Source organism: Medicago sativa, chromosome 4 (genome assembly GCF_051527215.1).
Source record: "Medicago sativa cultivar Bolivia chromosome 4, Bolivia_mono, whole genome shotgun sequence".
Classification (NCBI taxonomy): Eukaryota; Viridiplantae; Streptophyta; class Magnoliopsida; order Fabales; family Fabaceae; genus Medicago; species Medicago sativa.
The window spans coordinates 18,032,093-18,047,560 of record NC_140752.1 but is presented as its reverse complement, the minus strand read 5'-3'; the positions used below and the strand labels follow the sequence as shown (position 1 = coordinate 18,047,560).

Sequence of the window (15,468 nt, the reverse complement as noted above, 5' to 3'; positions counted from 1 at the left end):
CTCAAAATTAGTTCAAAATGGAGAGTCTTCTTTCAGCTCTGAAATGGCCTTTTTGCTCATTATGTTATTTTCTCCTTCTCTGCAACTATTCATTTAAAGGTAGCATCCCTTACACATTGGTCTCTAAACAAACTAAAACATACCAAAATTGAATAGAGTATTGGACTTTAAGACTCAACAAAATATAGAAGCAAGATTTGGCCCTTTATAGTAAGCATTTCACTTTCAAAGGTGGTAATCTAATTCAACAGTTCATATTTCATGTTTTATGCAAGATGTAGAATAATAACTTATAGATATGTTGAAATATTGACAAATGGTTTTTTCGACGTCTCTTTTTCAAACAGTAAAAAAATTATGCAAAGTCTCTTTATGATTGATTAACCTTTAGGCTCAAATTAATCGACATATTAAAAGGACTGTTTTGTCAGATGTTGTGAAGGTAGAATGTCATTCTTGATGTTGCACACTTCTATGATAAAATTAGTTTATAATTAGAATTAACTATAAAAAGAAACTGAAATCAAACAAATATCTACATTCTTTGAATAATAAATCTAAAAGTAGTCTCTTGTATAGCACTGAGTTAATGTGGGAAACAACTGAAAAAGCAAATGAAAAGCTAGTATCTGATAGTAATGATCCTTCAATCACAAAGTTTTATACAAATGCATATAAGTAAATGTAATGAATCGTGTAAGCGGAGAAATAGTGGAATAATTGAATAATAGCTGCAACTACTTATAAGTAAATGTGAAGAATCGTCTTGGGAGTCTTGATGTCTTTCTCTGCTTTCATCATCTTCTTCCAGCAGAAATAATCAATAAACAATAACTAATCACCACACAAGTGATGATAAATCATCATCAACATATGGGAACAAGTTGGGAAAGTCAGAAAAAGTGTTGCTCATAATGTTGGATTCACCAATTTCCACCCAATGTTGTTGTGCATCGCAATTGTCGCGACATTGTGTCGCAGAATTATGAAGAAAACTTTGGTCCTGCTCCGGTATTGAGTGAGTAGCTTCTAAGCTAAATTGTGTTTCAAGAGGACTCTTCTTTGATTTTTTCATCTTACCTTTTGTCTCATCGGTTGAGCTCTTAAACTGATTTCTATACTTCTGCAAAACAACATTGCAGTTACAATGTTAATAATAATACTAGCTCCATAAATTTCAGTTTACAATCATACAAAATTGAACACAAGTAGTATATTATCAACAAGAGGATATATAGAAGCTAACGGACAAATACTTATATTCTATTCTAGCAATACAACAAGAAATAGTCACTGCAAATGATTAATGCAAGCTGTAACAGCTAGAAAAAGAATTTGGAATTACATGTCATGCATAAGCTATTAAATTCAGGTTCGTTTCATTTACACCGGCCTATAAGTAGCTGAAGCTACTCTCAATTATAACTGTTATAAGTTGTATAACATGCAAGACTATGGTATAAACAACATACATGATTTACACAATTACAACAGACTTAGGTAAAAGATCACTGACAAACCTAGGCAACTAGACTTAGGTACAATATATCAAATTTACAGAATCAATAAAATTTATGCAAAAACGAACCTGTAAATGGCTGGCAACATGTTCTTTTTTCATATCGGGAACATCCATGATTTTCAGAATCTTTTTTGGCGTTGCCCCTGAAAAATAAGAGAAAAACATGGACATAAGTTCAACTGTTGAAGAATGCAATAAAGCATAGTAAAAAAGTAATTAGGAAAGAATCATACTATCAAGGCCTAGTTGATTGACTGCACGTAGAAACTGCTGATGCAATTCTCGCGACCAAGACAAACGGGCCTTCTTTGCAAGTGTTTCTTTTGAGGCATTAGCATCTTCTCTACCCCGTTTTCTATTTTCTTGAAACACCGAGCTTCCAACAATTTCATATTTTTTGTTTTGAGTCAAACCTTTTCTTATAACATGTTGCCACATGGTCTTGAACTGTTTTTCAACCAAAGGCTTAGTCCAATATTCGCAAGCCCCACATTCAATAGACTTCATAATAGAACTTTCTGCAGAATCAACGGCCATCACTACAAAAAAGAAATAATAATGTAAGTTCACACTTATTAAGTACATAATATGAATGAATCATTTGAATTGTGCAAAGTTGAATAAATTCTTACTAATGACAGGAATTTTGAGTTGTAGGGTAACATTTTGGACAAAGTCGTAAACATCCATGTTTGGCATATGAGCATCAATCAACATTACATCGAAACAGTCCTTTCTTTCCAACATGTTGAAGGCATCAGAAGCCATGCTACATTTGGTAACTGAAATAAACAATATCAGAATAAGCAAACATGAAAACATATAAAAGTAAGAATTTTTACCAAAAAAGATGAAAACTTTGAATAAGGTGTGATTCAGTTACTAACCCTTATAATTGCATCGATTACACATCTCCTCGACGAAATTAAGGAGAGTGATGTCATGATCAATTGCAAGAACCTTGAGACCTTCTGATAATGATGGTTTGTCGGTGAAAAGGGCCATTGCAATTTTGTCAAGAAAGAAACGGAAATAGTTTCTTAGGGTAGAAGAATCTTCAACACTGTGTGGTGTTGAGGGAAGAATAAGAAGGAGCAAATCTTGTTCTTCTTGGAGAATGAATGTGCTCTGAACAAGAAAGTGATCGCTGAAATTTAGGGTTCCCTTTAAGAGAACTAAACACATATATTTATAGTATCTAAAATTTAGGGTTTTGATTTGAAGGGTAATATGATAAATCTTGTGGGTCAATTATACGCGCTCGCTAGCGGGAAGAGAGAAATTGAAGAGGTGCGATTAGTGTTTAGAGAGGTGTGTGTGGTATTTCTCGTGTGTCAGGAACATACGGATTAATTAGGTGTCAAGATTTTAATCACATTGATTTTTTTTTTTAACATAAATCACTCATTAAATTTTCATCATCCAATCCAATTATTAATTTTAGGGTGATGCTAATTTATGCCCTTAGGGCACATGTTAGGTTTCTATAAAGAGCAAGTATTTATTAAAAATATTAAATTTTAATATTGTAAGAAATAAATTGACACAATTTACGATTCATAATTTCTATCTTTGAACCTTAACTTGTGCCCTTAAGGCATAAGTTAGCATTTCCCTTAATTTTATTTTACTTTTTTTTTTGGGAAAACACGAGTGTCAAAGCCCGAAAACAAAAAAAAACTACTGCTTAACAAGACACAAAGATTGCTTCCCTTAAGACTCATTTGGTCGCTCTTGATGGTAAGGGGAAAGAGGAGGAATTGTCGGAAGAGAATGTGGAATTGCATGGTATTACTTTGGGAATTCATTCTTTGTCCTGATCAGGTCTCAATACTAGTATATGTTGGCAGCAGTCGAGGCATAATTGGCAAAGTCATGGTGAAGCAAATTTAAAAAAATATCATTCTGTCATGCAGGGTCGTTCCTTTGAAACTGGAGGCTCGGCTCTCATAGTAAATATATGCCCCTAATAAAAAAAACGCACAATTTTTTTAAAAGATTAATCTTCTATTTAATTGAAAATAACGCTCGTATAATGATTATTAGTCACCGAAATCAAAATTAGCAATTATTTTGTACTAAAGACGTGTTTTTTAACTTAGAAATAGAAACATGAAACATGAATTTTTACTTAGAAATTGAAACATGAAACATGTTTATTTTTCTTTTTTGAGTGGGGGTGGGGATATTGAGCAATAATTTTTTCTTGAGACCCATCACTTTGGAAGGCCCAGCTCGATTGAGCTCTTTGCACTCCCCAAAAAAATGGCCCTGCTGTCATGGCTAGACGGCGGAGGTGAAATTCTTTGTGTACAATTTTGGTGGATGGCGCTACGATGGAGGGAGTGCAGTCGGTTCGTGATGTTGTGTACTCGCATTTTGCGACTCATTTTAAAGCGTGAAATGTGGTTCGGCCACGGGTGGTAAACCTTCAGTTCCGTGCCTTTTCTTACGCGAAAGGAGGTGGCTTCATAAAAACCTTTTTCCGCGGAAGAAGTGAAGGTTGTTGTGTGGGATTGTGACAGTTTTAAGAGTCCGGTTCCCGACGGCATCAATTTGGGATTTATTAAGGATTTATGGCTTGACTTGAAGGATAATTTAATGAGGTTCTTATCAGAGTTTCATCGGAATGGGAAGTTGACGAAAGGTATAAATTCTACTTTTATTGCTCTTATTCTAAAGGTGGATAACCCTTAAACTTTAAATGATTTTCGGCCTATATCATTGGTGGGTAGCCTTTATAAAATTCTGGCAAAAAATTTACCTAATAGACTGCGACAGGTGATTGGTAGTGTTATTTCCGATGCTCAGTCAGCTTTTGTTAAGGATAGGCAAATTCTTGACGGTATTCTGATAGCAAATAAGCTGGTAGACAAGGCCCGCAAGTCAAAGAAGAAAATCATGTTGTTTAAAGTGGATTTTGAAAAGGCTTATGATTCAGTTGACTAGGGTATCTAGATGGTTTCATGGGAAGAATATCTTTCCCGACTTTGTGGGGAAAGTGGAATAAAGAGTGTGTTAGTACAGCTACAACATCCGTGTTAGTAAATTGTAGTCCCGCAACTGAATTTCCTCTTGAAAGGAGTTTGCATCAGGGCGACCCGCTCTCACCATTATTGTTTCTGTTGGTGGCGGATGGTTTGAATGTTATGATGAAAGCCATGGTTGCCTCATCTTCAGTTTGATGATGACACATTACTGGTAGGGGGAAAAAGTTTAGCTGATGTTCGTGCTCTGTGGGTTGTTCTTGTTCTCTTTGAGGCGGTGTCTAGTTTGAAAATATATTTTCATAAAAGTATGTTGTTGGGAGTTAACACTATTGATTTTTGGTTGAGTGAGGTGGCGTCTGTTTTGAGTTGTAAAGTTGGTAAGGTACCGTTTATGTATTTGGGGTGCCTATTGGTGGTAATCCGCGAAGGTTGGTGTTTTGGAAGCCTATTGTTAACCGTATTAAAAATAGACTGTCTGGTTGGCAAAGCTGATTTCTCTCCTTTAAGTATGTTCTGACTACTCTGCATGTCTATGCTCTGTCCTTCTTCAAGGCTCCATCAGGTATAATCTCTTCAATTGAATCTCTTTTGAAGTTTTTTTTTTTTTTGGGGGGGGGGGGGGGGGGGGGGAATGGGTGGAAGATGTTTGTTTGTGTAAGGAGTATGGCGGTTTGGGGGTTAGGCAGTTACGGGAATTTAATATTGCATTGTTAGGTAAATGGTGTTGGAGGTTGTTAGTGGAGAGAGGTAGTTTTTGGCACATGGTGATGTTGGCTCGTTATGGTGGTAAGGAGGATGAAAGGTTGCATAATGCGGGCCAGGGTTGTTCCTCGTGGTGGAGGGAGATAGTGAAGATTAGGGATGGTGTACGTGGTAGTGAGGGTGGGTGGTTTGAGGAGTTGGTGCCGAGAAAGGTGGGGGATGGGGATCATACATTGTTTTGGTGTCGAGAAAGTATGAATTTCTGTTCTTGCAGAACGTTCGGGACAACGTTCTCTACGTTCAATTGGCCTTGGCAGAAACTTCACACGCTTTTGCTTAGTTGTAATGAGTTGTCTGAGAGTTGGTAATGGTTCCAGTAAATTGATAAGACTTGGTGTGATCATGATTATGTCATTTTGATGATGTCACATGCTTTACATCCAAGGTTTGCACTTTTCATAGATTCCTTTCTTTCTTTCCTTAATGGGTCGAAATCCTATTTGGGTTTTTCACTGATTTTGTCCTTTTATGTCCCATTTGCAATTAATACCTTTATTTGCTTCTAATGTCTTGCCATTTAAAACCTTTTAATCATTTTGATTCCTATGATTATTCTTGGTGAGACAGAGAATTATATTTATTCTTTAGTTTAATTATGCAACTCTTGACTTTTAGCTTAAAAGCTCATATTTGTCTCTTGCATTGTTTGTTGTTTTGATGAAGATGCCTTGTTATCCTTGTGAGGTCAGAATGTTCTTATAAACGTTCTCAATGAAACAAGCTCACAAAAAGTATTAGTAGATAACAATATATAAATAAATTAAATGTGTTTGTTATCTTTAAAACATAAGATGAAGATTTTGTTTTCAACAACATTCACTACAAATTTTACATCAAATGACTAATTGTTGGAGTGGGTTCGAGAAGAATCAAAGAAGTCGGGATTAATTGTTGTTATTGGAAGATAAGATAATGGATGTAATGGCACAAAAACAGTTGTTGCAATGTTATGTGAAAGATGAGATTTATATCGAGTATAAAAAGTTGTCCAAGCGTAAAATATATGGTTCGGTTAAATGTGACTGTATGTTTTAATTGAGACGTTATTTGTTGAGTGTTGGTGATTTGAGCCTCAAAGTTGGGGATGGAAGACACAATCATGAGATGGCTGAAGTGTTGCAGAGACTTAAAATTGTTGGATGATTAAGACCGAAAGAGAATTGGCTTCTTCGTGAGTTGACAAACTCAATAGTCATTCCAAGAATTATACTAAACCACTTTAAAAAATAAAAATGGTCGAAATACAACTACTATTAAGGATATTCACAATGCATGTCACAACTATAAACAATTTATTAAGGGTTCAATATTAGAAATGCAGCATCTTATGAAGTTCTTGGTTGATGATAAGTTTGTGTTTTAATATAGGAAGAAGTATCCTGACTTTGTGTTTATGGACTCATCCAGATCCCATCAAAGAAAACGAAATGAGTAAATGGTCACTTTAGTGCTGGACTTTGCACCTCGCTGTCACAAAGGTCCCTAACTCAAAATTAAATACAAAGTAGTCCATGAATGTGCACTTTCATTATCAGTTTAGTCCTTGACGTTAAAAACTTTTGTTAAATGATGAGGTGGCAAATATTTTGTGCTGACAAGGTGCATTAGGTGTTGCAGGGACTAAAGTGAAAGTAGAATATGGTCACTTTGGGGATTTAGGGATTTGAGATTCATTTTGAGGATATTGATTTGAGATTTAGGGATTTAGCAATTTGAGATTCAATTTAGGGATATTGATTTTCGAATCAAAGACCAAAGTGACAATTTTCTACTTTCACTATAGTCCCTATGACACGTTACGCATCTTGTCAACACAAAACATTTGTCATTTCATTAGATAACATAAATTTTTAACGCCAGAGACTAAACTGATAACGGAAATGCACATTCGGATACTACTTTATTTTTAATCTTAAGTCAAGGACCATTATGACAACGAAGTGCAGAGTTAGAGATTGAAATAACCATTTACTCAAAACAAAATACGACAGAAATACCAATGTTTTAGTTCAAAACCTTGCGCGAACTTACCTTGATCCAGTATAATAATTCCTCTGAATATATAATGCAATATTTCTATCAATTGAGTTAGGCTCACATACAACTATGATGACCAACTAATATTCAATTTTATTTAATTATAAATTTTAGTCATCAAAATTAAAATTTTATAATACTAGCACGGTTTCGTACACAAGTAATTAAATAATAACAAATATATTTAAAATAAAATTGTAATAAAAAATTAGTGTCCCAACGGTGCAAGTAAAGTTGTTGGTAATCTAAAAACCCAACTTCTTTTGACTCCTTCATCTTCTTCCCTTTCTAACTTCATCTCCCCTTTTTCAATTCCCACACTCATCAAACCAAATTCAACCCAATAATCACACCCCCCTTTTCTCTATTCCCACCCCCACCCCCTTCCATGGCACAAGAACAACCACCATTACAGATCCACTCCACCACCAACAACAATACGGTTCACCCTGTTTCACTACCAGTTCATCACAACAATGGTAGAGAAGTGAAGCATTACAAAAAATGGTTTCCTTGGTTGTTACCGTTTTTTGTTGTTGCTAACATCGTAGTTTTTGTTATCACTATGTATGTTAATAATTGTCCGAAGAATTCTGTTTCTTGTATTGCGAGGTTTCTGAAACGTTTCGCTTTTCAGCCTCTTAAGGAAAATCCTCTTCTTGGTCCTTCTTCTTTGACGTGAGTTTTTTTTTCTTTGCCTAATTTTCTTTTTTGTTTTGTTTTTGTGTTTTTATGATAGGTTGTGATTGAAATTCAGTTTTTTTAGTAAATTATTAGTGAATTGGGTTGGGTTAATAAAAGAGGTTAGTTTCTGTTAGTTCAATTTGTAATGTCGATATCGATAGGTTGAACACATTCATTTGGAATGAATTTTAGGCTATGAAGCACGGACACCAGACACTGACACGTCGACACCACTGATAATGATAATTTGAGAAAATCACATAATTCAATATAATTATATGTGTCGGTGTCACGACACATGTCCGACACCGGGACATGCCGAATCCGATGAGTGTCCGTGCTTCATAGGTTTCAGGTAATGTTTGTCACTCGATCTCTAGACAACGAATAAGGGGATTATAGTCTTTGAAACATGGTGGACTATTGTTTGAATTCACACTTGTTTCAATGTAAATTTGCTGAGTAATGATGATGACTGGATGGGGAGAGAGAGAGAGAGAGAGAGTTAGAGTTAGAAAGGTGTCTTGGTGAAGTAGATGAAAGGTGACGATGGAGAACGACGTGGGGTACCTGCAATGCAAGGATTCCAACACTCATAGGCCAATTAGTGGAAACCCGGAACCTTGCAGTTGTGTGAGAGTTTTTCGCGGTGTTTATCAAGACAAAATAAGGGGGTTAGTCTCTGAAACATGGTGGACCGTTGTTTGAATTCACACTATTGTTTTGAATTGTTGTAAATGTGCTGATGAATGATGATTATTGCATTGGGGGAGAGAGAGAGAGCGGGGGGGGGGGGGGGGGGGGGGGGAATTAGATAGAAAAGGTGTCTTGGTGAAGTAGATTAAAGGTGATGGTGGAGAACGTCGAGGATACCTGCAAGGATTCTGACACCCAAGAGACCAATTAGTGTAAAGAGTAGTTGTAGAATGAAATTTGAAAAGTATACTTGAACTTCGAGTACACATCATTTTGTATTGTAGTTTTGGTCGATTACTTGTGGCTGAAAATGTAGTTACCACTCCATGCATTGAGCATCTTTAGGTGCGGTGTGGATTGTGAGTGACTGTTGATCATGATCAACGGGCTTGTTGGTGATTTGTATGCGCTTCATATAGGCTAACACGGAAGTAGCTCATCGTTTGAACTGCGCTCTAGTGTTGGGTTTTTATGTTCAGTCCAAATTAGGCTTGAATTCCCACTGTCAGGACCAGAGAAGCCCAACCCAGTCTGACCCAATATGAGTCAGGTTCGAGTTTGACCATGTCCCATAGTGAGTCAATCTCGAGTTTGACCAGGTCCCGCAGTAAAATAGGTATGAAGTGTCTCATTTTATGACCTGACCTGATTCACTATTTATTACAAAGTATTGTTAAGTATAGGCTATAGCGGCATTATAGCACTGTAGTATACTTTTCATACCTATTTCTGCAGTTTGAACAAATTGCTATTTCTGCGATCCGCTATGGAAAGCATTAATTTTATTGCATGTAATACACTACTGGTTCATCTTATGATGTTAGAAATATTTCCTTAGTTCCTGTTCTGTAGTCTAAAATATTAGGAGGACTAATTGGAGCATAGACCAACATTATAGATACAACAAGCAAAACTACAAGGAACAACAACAAATTAAGGACTAATTCTGGTATAGATCAATATTATGGAGACTAAAACCAAAAAAACTAGTGACAAAATCTAATTTGAGGACAGGCTGCAAGATTTTTTTTTTTTTTTCAAGGATTATAAGTGGAAAAGATGCATATTTGTGGATGAAAAAATATTTTAAATTTATGGATATTTTTTTTTTTTAAGAATGCATTTTAATATCTGATAGAAAATTCAAATTGATTGTTAATAACTGGTGATTTGCTATGTTGCTTAGGCTACAGAAGATGGGGGCTCTTGATGTGGACAGAGTGGTTCACAGGCACCAAGGTTGGCGTCTCATCACTTGTATGTGGCTACATGGTGGAGTTTTTCATCTATTAGCAAATATGTTGGGCATTCTTTTTATTGGAATTCGGCTTGAGCAAGAATTTGGGTTTGGTATGTGTCATTCTGCATTAGTCTTTAGTAGTAGGATTAAATATATTTTTATGATTCTAAGTATGTTTTTAATCCCTATTAGTATACCAAATTTTGGTCTTAGTCTATAAATTTGAGTTTTGCTTTTTGGCCCTTGTTTGTGAAAAGTGAGCAATTCTGGTTCCTACCATTATGATAGATCCACCAACTGCTGACCTTTCAAATGGATTCCTAACTCAAAGGTTGGTGACTTGTTAGCGTTTAAGAAATCTATGGATGATAACAGGACCAAAATTGCTTGGAGAATTAATAGGGATTAAAAACAAATTTAAGTCCTATTATGGATAACATGCTGTAGTGGCATGTTAGTTTATAGTATTTCTACCAAGTATTCTTTTATTCTGTATTAGTCAGATCTTTGTGCTTATAATATGAATTTGAGTAGTAAAATGTAGATAAATAGAACTAACAAGGAAACAAGTAATTAGGCCTGTATTCTGAAAAAATTGTCCTATTATCATTGGTGAAAGGTTAAGAGATGGTATTGGCAACTTCAAAGTATTTACATGCAACAACCTCTAAATTAAGATTAAAACAGATCTGTTAATATGAAGTATAATGTGAGTAATTCTGTTTATTATTGGTAAATAGATCAACATGACACCAAAATTTATTCCTTTTGGTTTATCTTTGACAGAGGTATGATTTTCTTAATTTTCGCATTACTAACTTATATATAGTTTTGCTACAGTGCTTATTGGACTGCTATTTGTCATATCTGGATTCGGAGGCAGTTTGCTTTCTGCTCTTTTCATTCAGTCAAACATTTCTGTCGGTGCTTCTGGTGCGCTCTTTGGGTTGCTAGGAGCAATGCTATCAGAACTCATCACTAATTGGTCCATGTATGATAACAAGGTGCATATTAAATTTCTTAATTTCTACTCTTGAGTGTCTTAAAAGTCAAGATTATGCACTTAAAAGGAAACCACTGCTAAACAAAATTTTGTTTTCATGTTCAGATTGCAGCACTTTTAACACTTGTGATCATCATTGTTGTCAATCTCGCAATCGGGATTCTTCCACATGTGGACAACTTTGCTCATATTGGAGGCTTTCTTACAGGATTTCTTCTCGGATTTGTGTTTTTGATACGACCTCAGTTTGGATGGGTAAACCAACGATATGCTCGTGTAGAGTATTCTCCAACACGTGCTAAGCCTAAATTCAAGAAATATCAGTGCATATTATGGGTCCTCTCCTTGATCATTCTAATTGTTGGGTAAGATCTGAACTGAAGTCTCTTATTTTTTAGATCTAGTGTATGTAAGGGGAGACTTGAGCATGACTAACCCTGTTCACAAGTAGCATGAAACCTGAGGTTTCCAGTTTCGTTGAGTAGTTGGGGTAGATTGCGGTATTAGTTTACCTCCAACAGTTGCAAGTTTTAGATTAAGCTTCTACTAAATTGAAAGAAAAACACATTGTAGCATGAGAAACCAAGTTATTTGCTTTAGGCAGAATCTCAAATCCATCAAAATCTTCTGTTACATTTATTGGATATTAAAATTGTGTTTCATGATCTTTACTACACACAGTAATAGTTTTACAGTTATTTTTTAAATAATTACTTTTGATATTGTTAATATGATACGTGTTTATATACTATATAGCAGACATGAAGGGATAAAACAAAGAGGAACTAGTAAGTAATAATTGACCAGTGTTATTTTTTTTATCTTGTAAAGCTTAGTTGCTTTCTTAATTCTGATGTTTAATACCAACACAAATCCGACACTTGTGGTTTTTTGAAGAAGAATCTGACACATGTGGTTACGTTAAATCGCTTCCATTTTTTTAAATTATTACTAGTGTCTGCATGTTAGTGTCAGAGTCGTGTCCGGTGTATGTGCTTTATAGCTGAATGATGTCATATATTTATATCTGTTAACTTATCTAAAAATCACAGGCTTTCTGGTGGACTTGTTGCACTCCTCAAGGGTGTTGATGCAAATGAGCACTGCTCTTGGTGCCATTATCTGTCTTGCGTTCCAACTTCAAAATGGAACTGCCATACAGAGGCAGCATATTGCTTGGTAAGCATTTTAGCTTAAATCCTCCTTATCTGAAAAATATTATCAGATCCTATGAACGAATTTATTTATAAGCCCTTTTCAAGTATTGTTACTTTACATAGTTTGAAAAATATTCCTCATTTAACACTTAGGGAGCATTTGTCTCGAGGCTTATGATTATCTGAAAATGATAGTCCTAATACTATAATTACCTGGAAAAGTGGAAAACTATTCCCATCAAAGATATTTGGTACATACTTATCATTCCCAGGACTGTTTTTACAAATTTTAGTTGACAGAAAGAGGTAGAATTAGGTGAAATTGAGAAGTTATGTTCAGAATTTAGAAGAATGAAACTTAACTTCTCTTTCCATGGGAATGTAAGATTCCAACTCCTTGACATGGAAATCAAAAGTGAAAAAAATGTGTACTGTGTAATCTAAATTCTTAGCAATAAATAATACCAATGAATATTTTCTTGTAACTTTGTACCAAACATGATGAGAATGTTTACATTCCCAAGGTCACATTCTCATCAATAATTTTACGTTTTAAGAAAAAGACACTCTTATGTTTGTAATGCTTCTCATTAAATAGGCAATTTTAAATTGCTTTATTCTTTGTGTCATAATCTCTAATATTTTTTTTCACTATGAGACTATTCATAGAAATTGTTTATGACATGTCCATAAGCTGTTTTCAGGTTATTTTCATAAGCTCCCCATGCTTATGAAAAAAAAACTTATATTTTATGTAGAAGCCGTTTGATGTTATTTTATAGAAATTGCTTATACATAAACACTTATATGATAAACACTTATTCTGTAAGAACTTAATTAAGCTTCTTATCCATTCAGGACTATATTATGTGCTTGTATATTTTTTCTTTTCTGTTTTGGTGTGGATATTCATTGTTTTGAATTAATACCATAAAATGCAGTCAAACCAGCTTGGCAGCCAGCTGAATGTAACATGCTCAAGCAATGGTAAATCAAGTACATATCTAATGCAAGATCCAACTAGTTCCCAGATCCAGCAATTGTGTACTCAGCTTTGTAATTGAGTTTTTGACCAAAAGGGATATTTACCGTTGGACGATTATGATCAGTTGTTGATATTAGGGTTTCAGGCTCTCATGAAGCACTATAGTTCTATACTTCTATTAATGTAGTCTATACCTGTTGGTTTTTTCAGGATACCAGATTTTATTTTTTTTGCAAAATGATTATTTTTGCCTTAGCAGATTTGTTTATTCTGTATATAGTACTTTGACTGATACCTATTTTGTGGCAGGATCAAAATATACTTGCAAATTATTTGTATCATAAAAAAGATAAAAACTGTGTCTTAATTCCTTTGATGGGTTTTGATTCCTGTGTTAAATAATTCAATATTGGAAACTTGAAGTGGTTTTTTTTTTTTTTTTTGGTATTAACACCTCTTGATCTCGGGAAATAGGGGTGTTGGTAATTCGAAATTTGTTTTTGGTGAGTTCATTAACCACTTGAATCAAATTGTTTGGTCGACTAGTCGAGTAAATCACTAACTTATTTCTTGAATTTTGTAGAACACTCTTTTTATGAGTGAATCATCAACTTCGTCCCTGAATTTGCACGAATCGGCCAAATTTGTCCCCCAATTTAACGAAATATCAAAATAGTTCCTGAATTTGTAAAATGTAAATCAATTTAGTCCCTCCGCTCAATTAGAGTGTTAACGGTGTGATGTGGCCGTTAACCTCTCACATGTCAGATGCCACATAAGCAGGGACTAATTTGGCTGATAGTGACCAAAATTTTCAAGGACGAAATTGATTGATTTGCAAAAAATGTTCTTTCCTCCCAAACGACTCTTTCTTTCTTCCCCAACGGCTCTTTCTTCCCCAAAAATATAAAATTGGGACCCTAATATTACAATCTTTAATCTACACTCCAAAATTTCTTCCAATAAATAGTGGCAACTCCAAAAACTCCAAACCCTAATTTTTGTGATTGAATATGAAAACTAGAACCCTCAATTTTTTTTGATGGAATTGGTGCTGGACATGGAAGAAAGACAAGATTGATGGAGAAGGTTCAGTCCATGGTTAAGGCTAAGGAAAGTGGCAATGATGAGGTTTAGAGGGCAAGGTTGATGGACAAAGTTGATTGAATATGAAGTGAGCTTAGGCTGATTAAGTTTTTGATAGTCATAATTTGCTTGTTTGAGTTTTTTAACATGTTACTGTATTGTTCTAGGTGTGTAAAGTTGTAATGAAAAAAGGTTGAAGATGAATGAAATGTAGCATTTCTGTAATATTTTTACCATCATATTAGTCCCTGAATTATTTGTTTAACTATCAATCGATCCATGCATTATATTAAAACATCATCAAATAAGTCCTTGAATTATATAAACAAAAATCAATTTGATCCTTGAAGTAGTCTCCGCAATGTCCCACAAACATAACTCATCAACATCCATTTTTTCCCAAACACAATTCACCACAAACATATTGCTGCCTCTGATACTCATCTCGATCTAAACCACCACTGTGATGCAGGATTAGCGTAATATTGTCTTCCATCCTACAGATTTTGGTAACATTAGTCTTAATCACAAACAAAACAACATCAAAATGCAAACCCTAAAATGCAAACCCTTTCTGAAATTGTTTAAATCAATCAGTAATTTCCTTCATTACTAAGTTAATCTTCATCAATTTTCGTATTATGGAAGACAATATTATGCTAATCCTGCATCACGGTGGTGGTTTAGAGCGAGATGAGTATCAGAGGCTGCAATATGTTCATGGTGAATTCTGTGTTTGGGAAAAAATGGATGTTGGTGATTTATGTTTGTGGGACATTGCAGAGATTACTTCATGGATCAAATTGATTTTTGTTTATATAATTCAAGGACTTATTTGATGGTTTTTTAATATAATGCAGAGATCGATTTGATAATTAGACAAATAATTCAGGGACTAATATGATCGTAAAATTATTACATAAAGATTACATTTCATTCATCTTCAACCTTTGGAGATTTTGGAGTGTAGATTAAAGATTGTAATATTAGGGTCCCAATTTTATATATTTGTGAAAGAAAGAGTCGTTGGGGAAGAAAGAAAGAGTCGTTTGGGAGGAAAGAACATTTTCTGCAAATCAATCAATTTCGTCTTTGGAAAATTTTGGTCACTATCAGCCAAATTAATCCCTGTTTATGTGGCATCTGAATGTGAGAGGTTAAATGCCACATCAACACCGTTAACACTCTAATTGGACGGAGGGACTAAATTGATTGACATTTTACAAATTCAGGAACTATTTTGATGTTTCGTTAAAGCCGATTCGTACAAATTCAAGGACGAAGTTGATGATTCATTCAGAAAAAA

General features: G+C 34.7%; 2 protein-coding genes across 2 annotated transcripts; one reads left to right on the top strand and one right to left on the bottom strand.

The window, feature by feature from the left end:
* Positions 1-628: 628 nt before the first annotated feature.
* On the bottom strand, positions 629-2,059 carry LOC146926885 (two-component response regulator ARR14-like). The gene is made up of 3 exons (XM_085706984.1): positions 1,756-2,059; positions 1,589-1,665; positions 629-1,123 (listed from the first exon to the last, which is right to left on the bottom strand). The coding sequence occupies exons 1-3, from the start codon at positions 2,057-2,059 to the stop codon at positions 839-841; spliced, it is 666 nt and encodes a 221-aa protein (XP_085563110.1). The 3' UTR covers positions 629-838.
* Positions 2,060-7,585: 5,526 nt separating this feature from the next.
* Positions 7,586-13,492, top strand: LOC146926884 (RHOMBOID-like protein 1). Its single transcript, XM_085700329.1, has 6 exons — positions 7,586-7,989; positions 9,878-10,041; positions 10,772-10,935; positions 11,040-11,299; positions 11,987-12,113; positions 13,033-13,492. The coding sequence occupies exons 1-6, from the start codon at positions 7,700-7,702 to the stop codon at positions 13,153-13,155; spliced, it is 1,128 nt and encodes a 375-aa protein (XP_085556455.1). The 5' UTR covers positions 7,586-7,699; the 3' UTR covers positions 13,156-13,492.
* Positions 13,493-15,468: the final 1,976 nt, after the last annotated feature.

Excerpts from the sequence above, each read along its gene's own strand:
- LOC146926885 (XM_085706984.1), bottom strand. The coding sequence starts at position 2,059 with ATGGCCGTTGATTCTGCAGAAAGTTCTATTATGAAGTCTATTGAATGT. Across the intron at positions 1,666-1,755 it reads CAATCAACTAGGCCTTGATA|GGGCAACGCCAAAAAAGATT; the intron begins GTATGATTCTTT and ends CTTATTTTTCAG. Across the intron at positions 1,124-1,588 it reads ATGTTGCCAGCCATTTACAG|AAGTATAGAAATCAGTTTAA; the intron begins GTTCGTTTTTGC and ends GTTGTTTTGCAG.
- LOC146926884 (XM_085700329.1), top strand. The coding sequence starts at position 7,700 with ATGGCACAAGAACAACCACCATTACAGATCCACTCCACCACCAACAAC. Across the intron at positions 10,936-11,039 it reads GGTCCATGTATGATAACAAG|ATTGCAGCACTTTTAACACT; the intron begins GTGCATATTAAA and ends TTTCATGTTCAG. Across the intron at positions 12,114-13,032 it reads CAGAGGCAGCATATTGCTTG|TCAAACCAGCTTGGCAGCCA; the intron begins GTAAGCATTTTA and ends CATAAAATGCAG.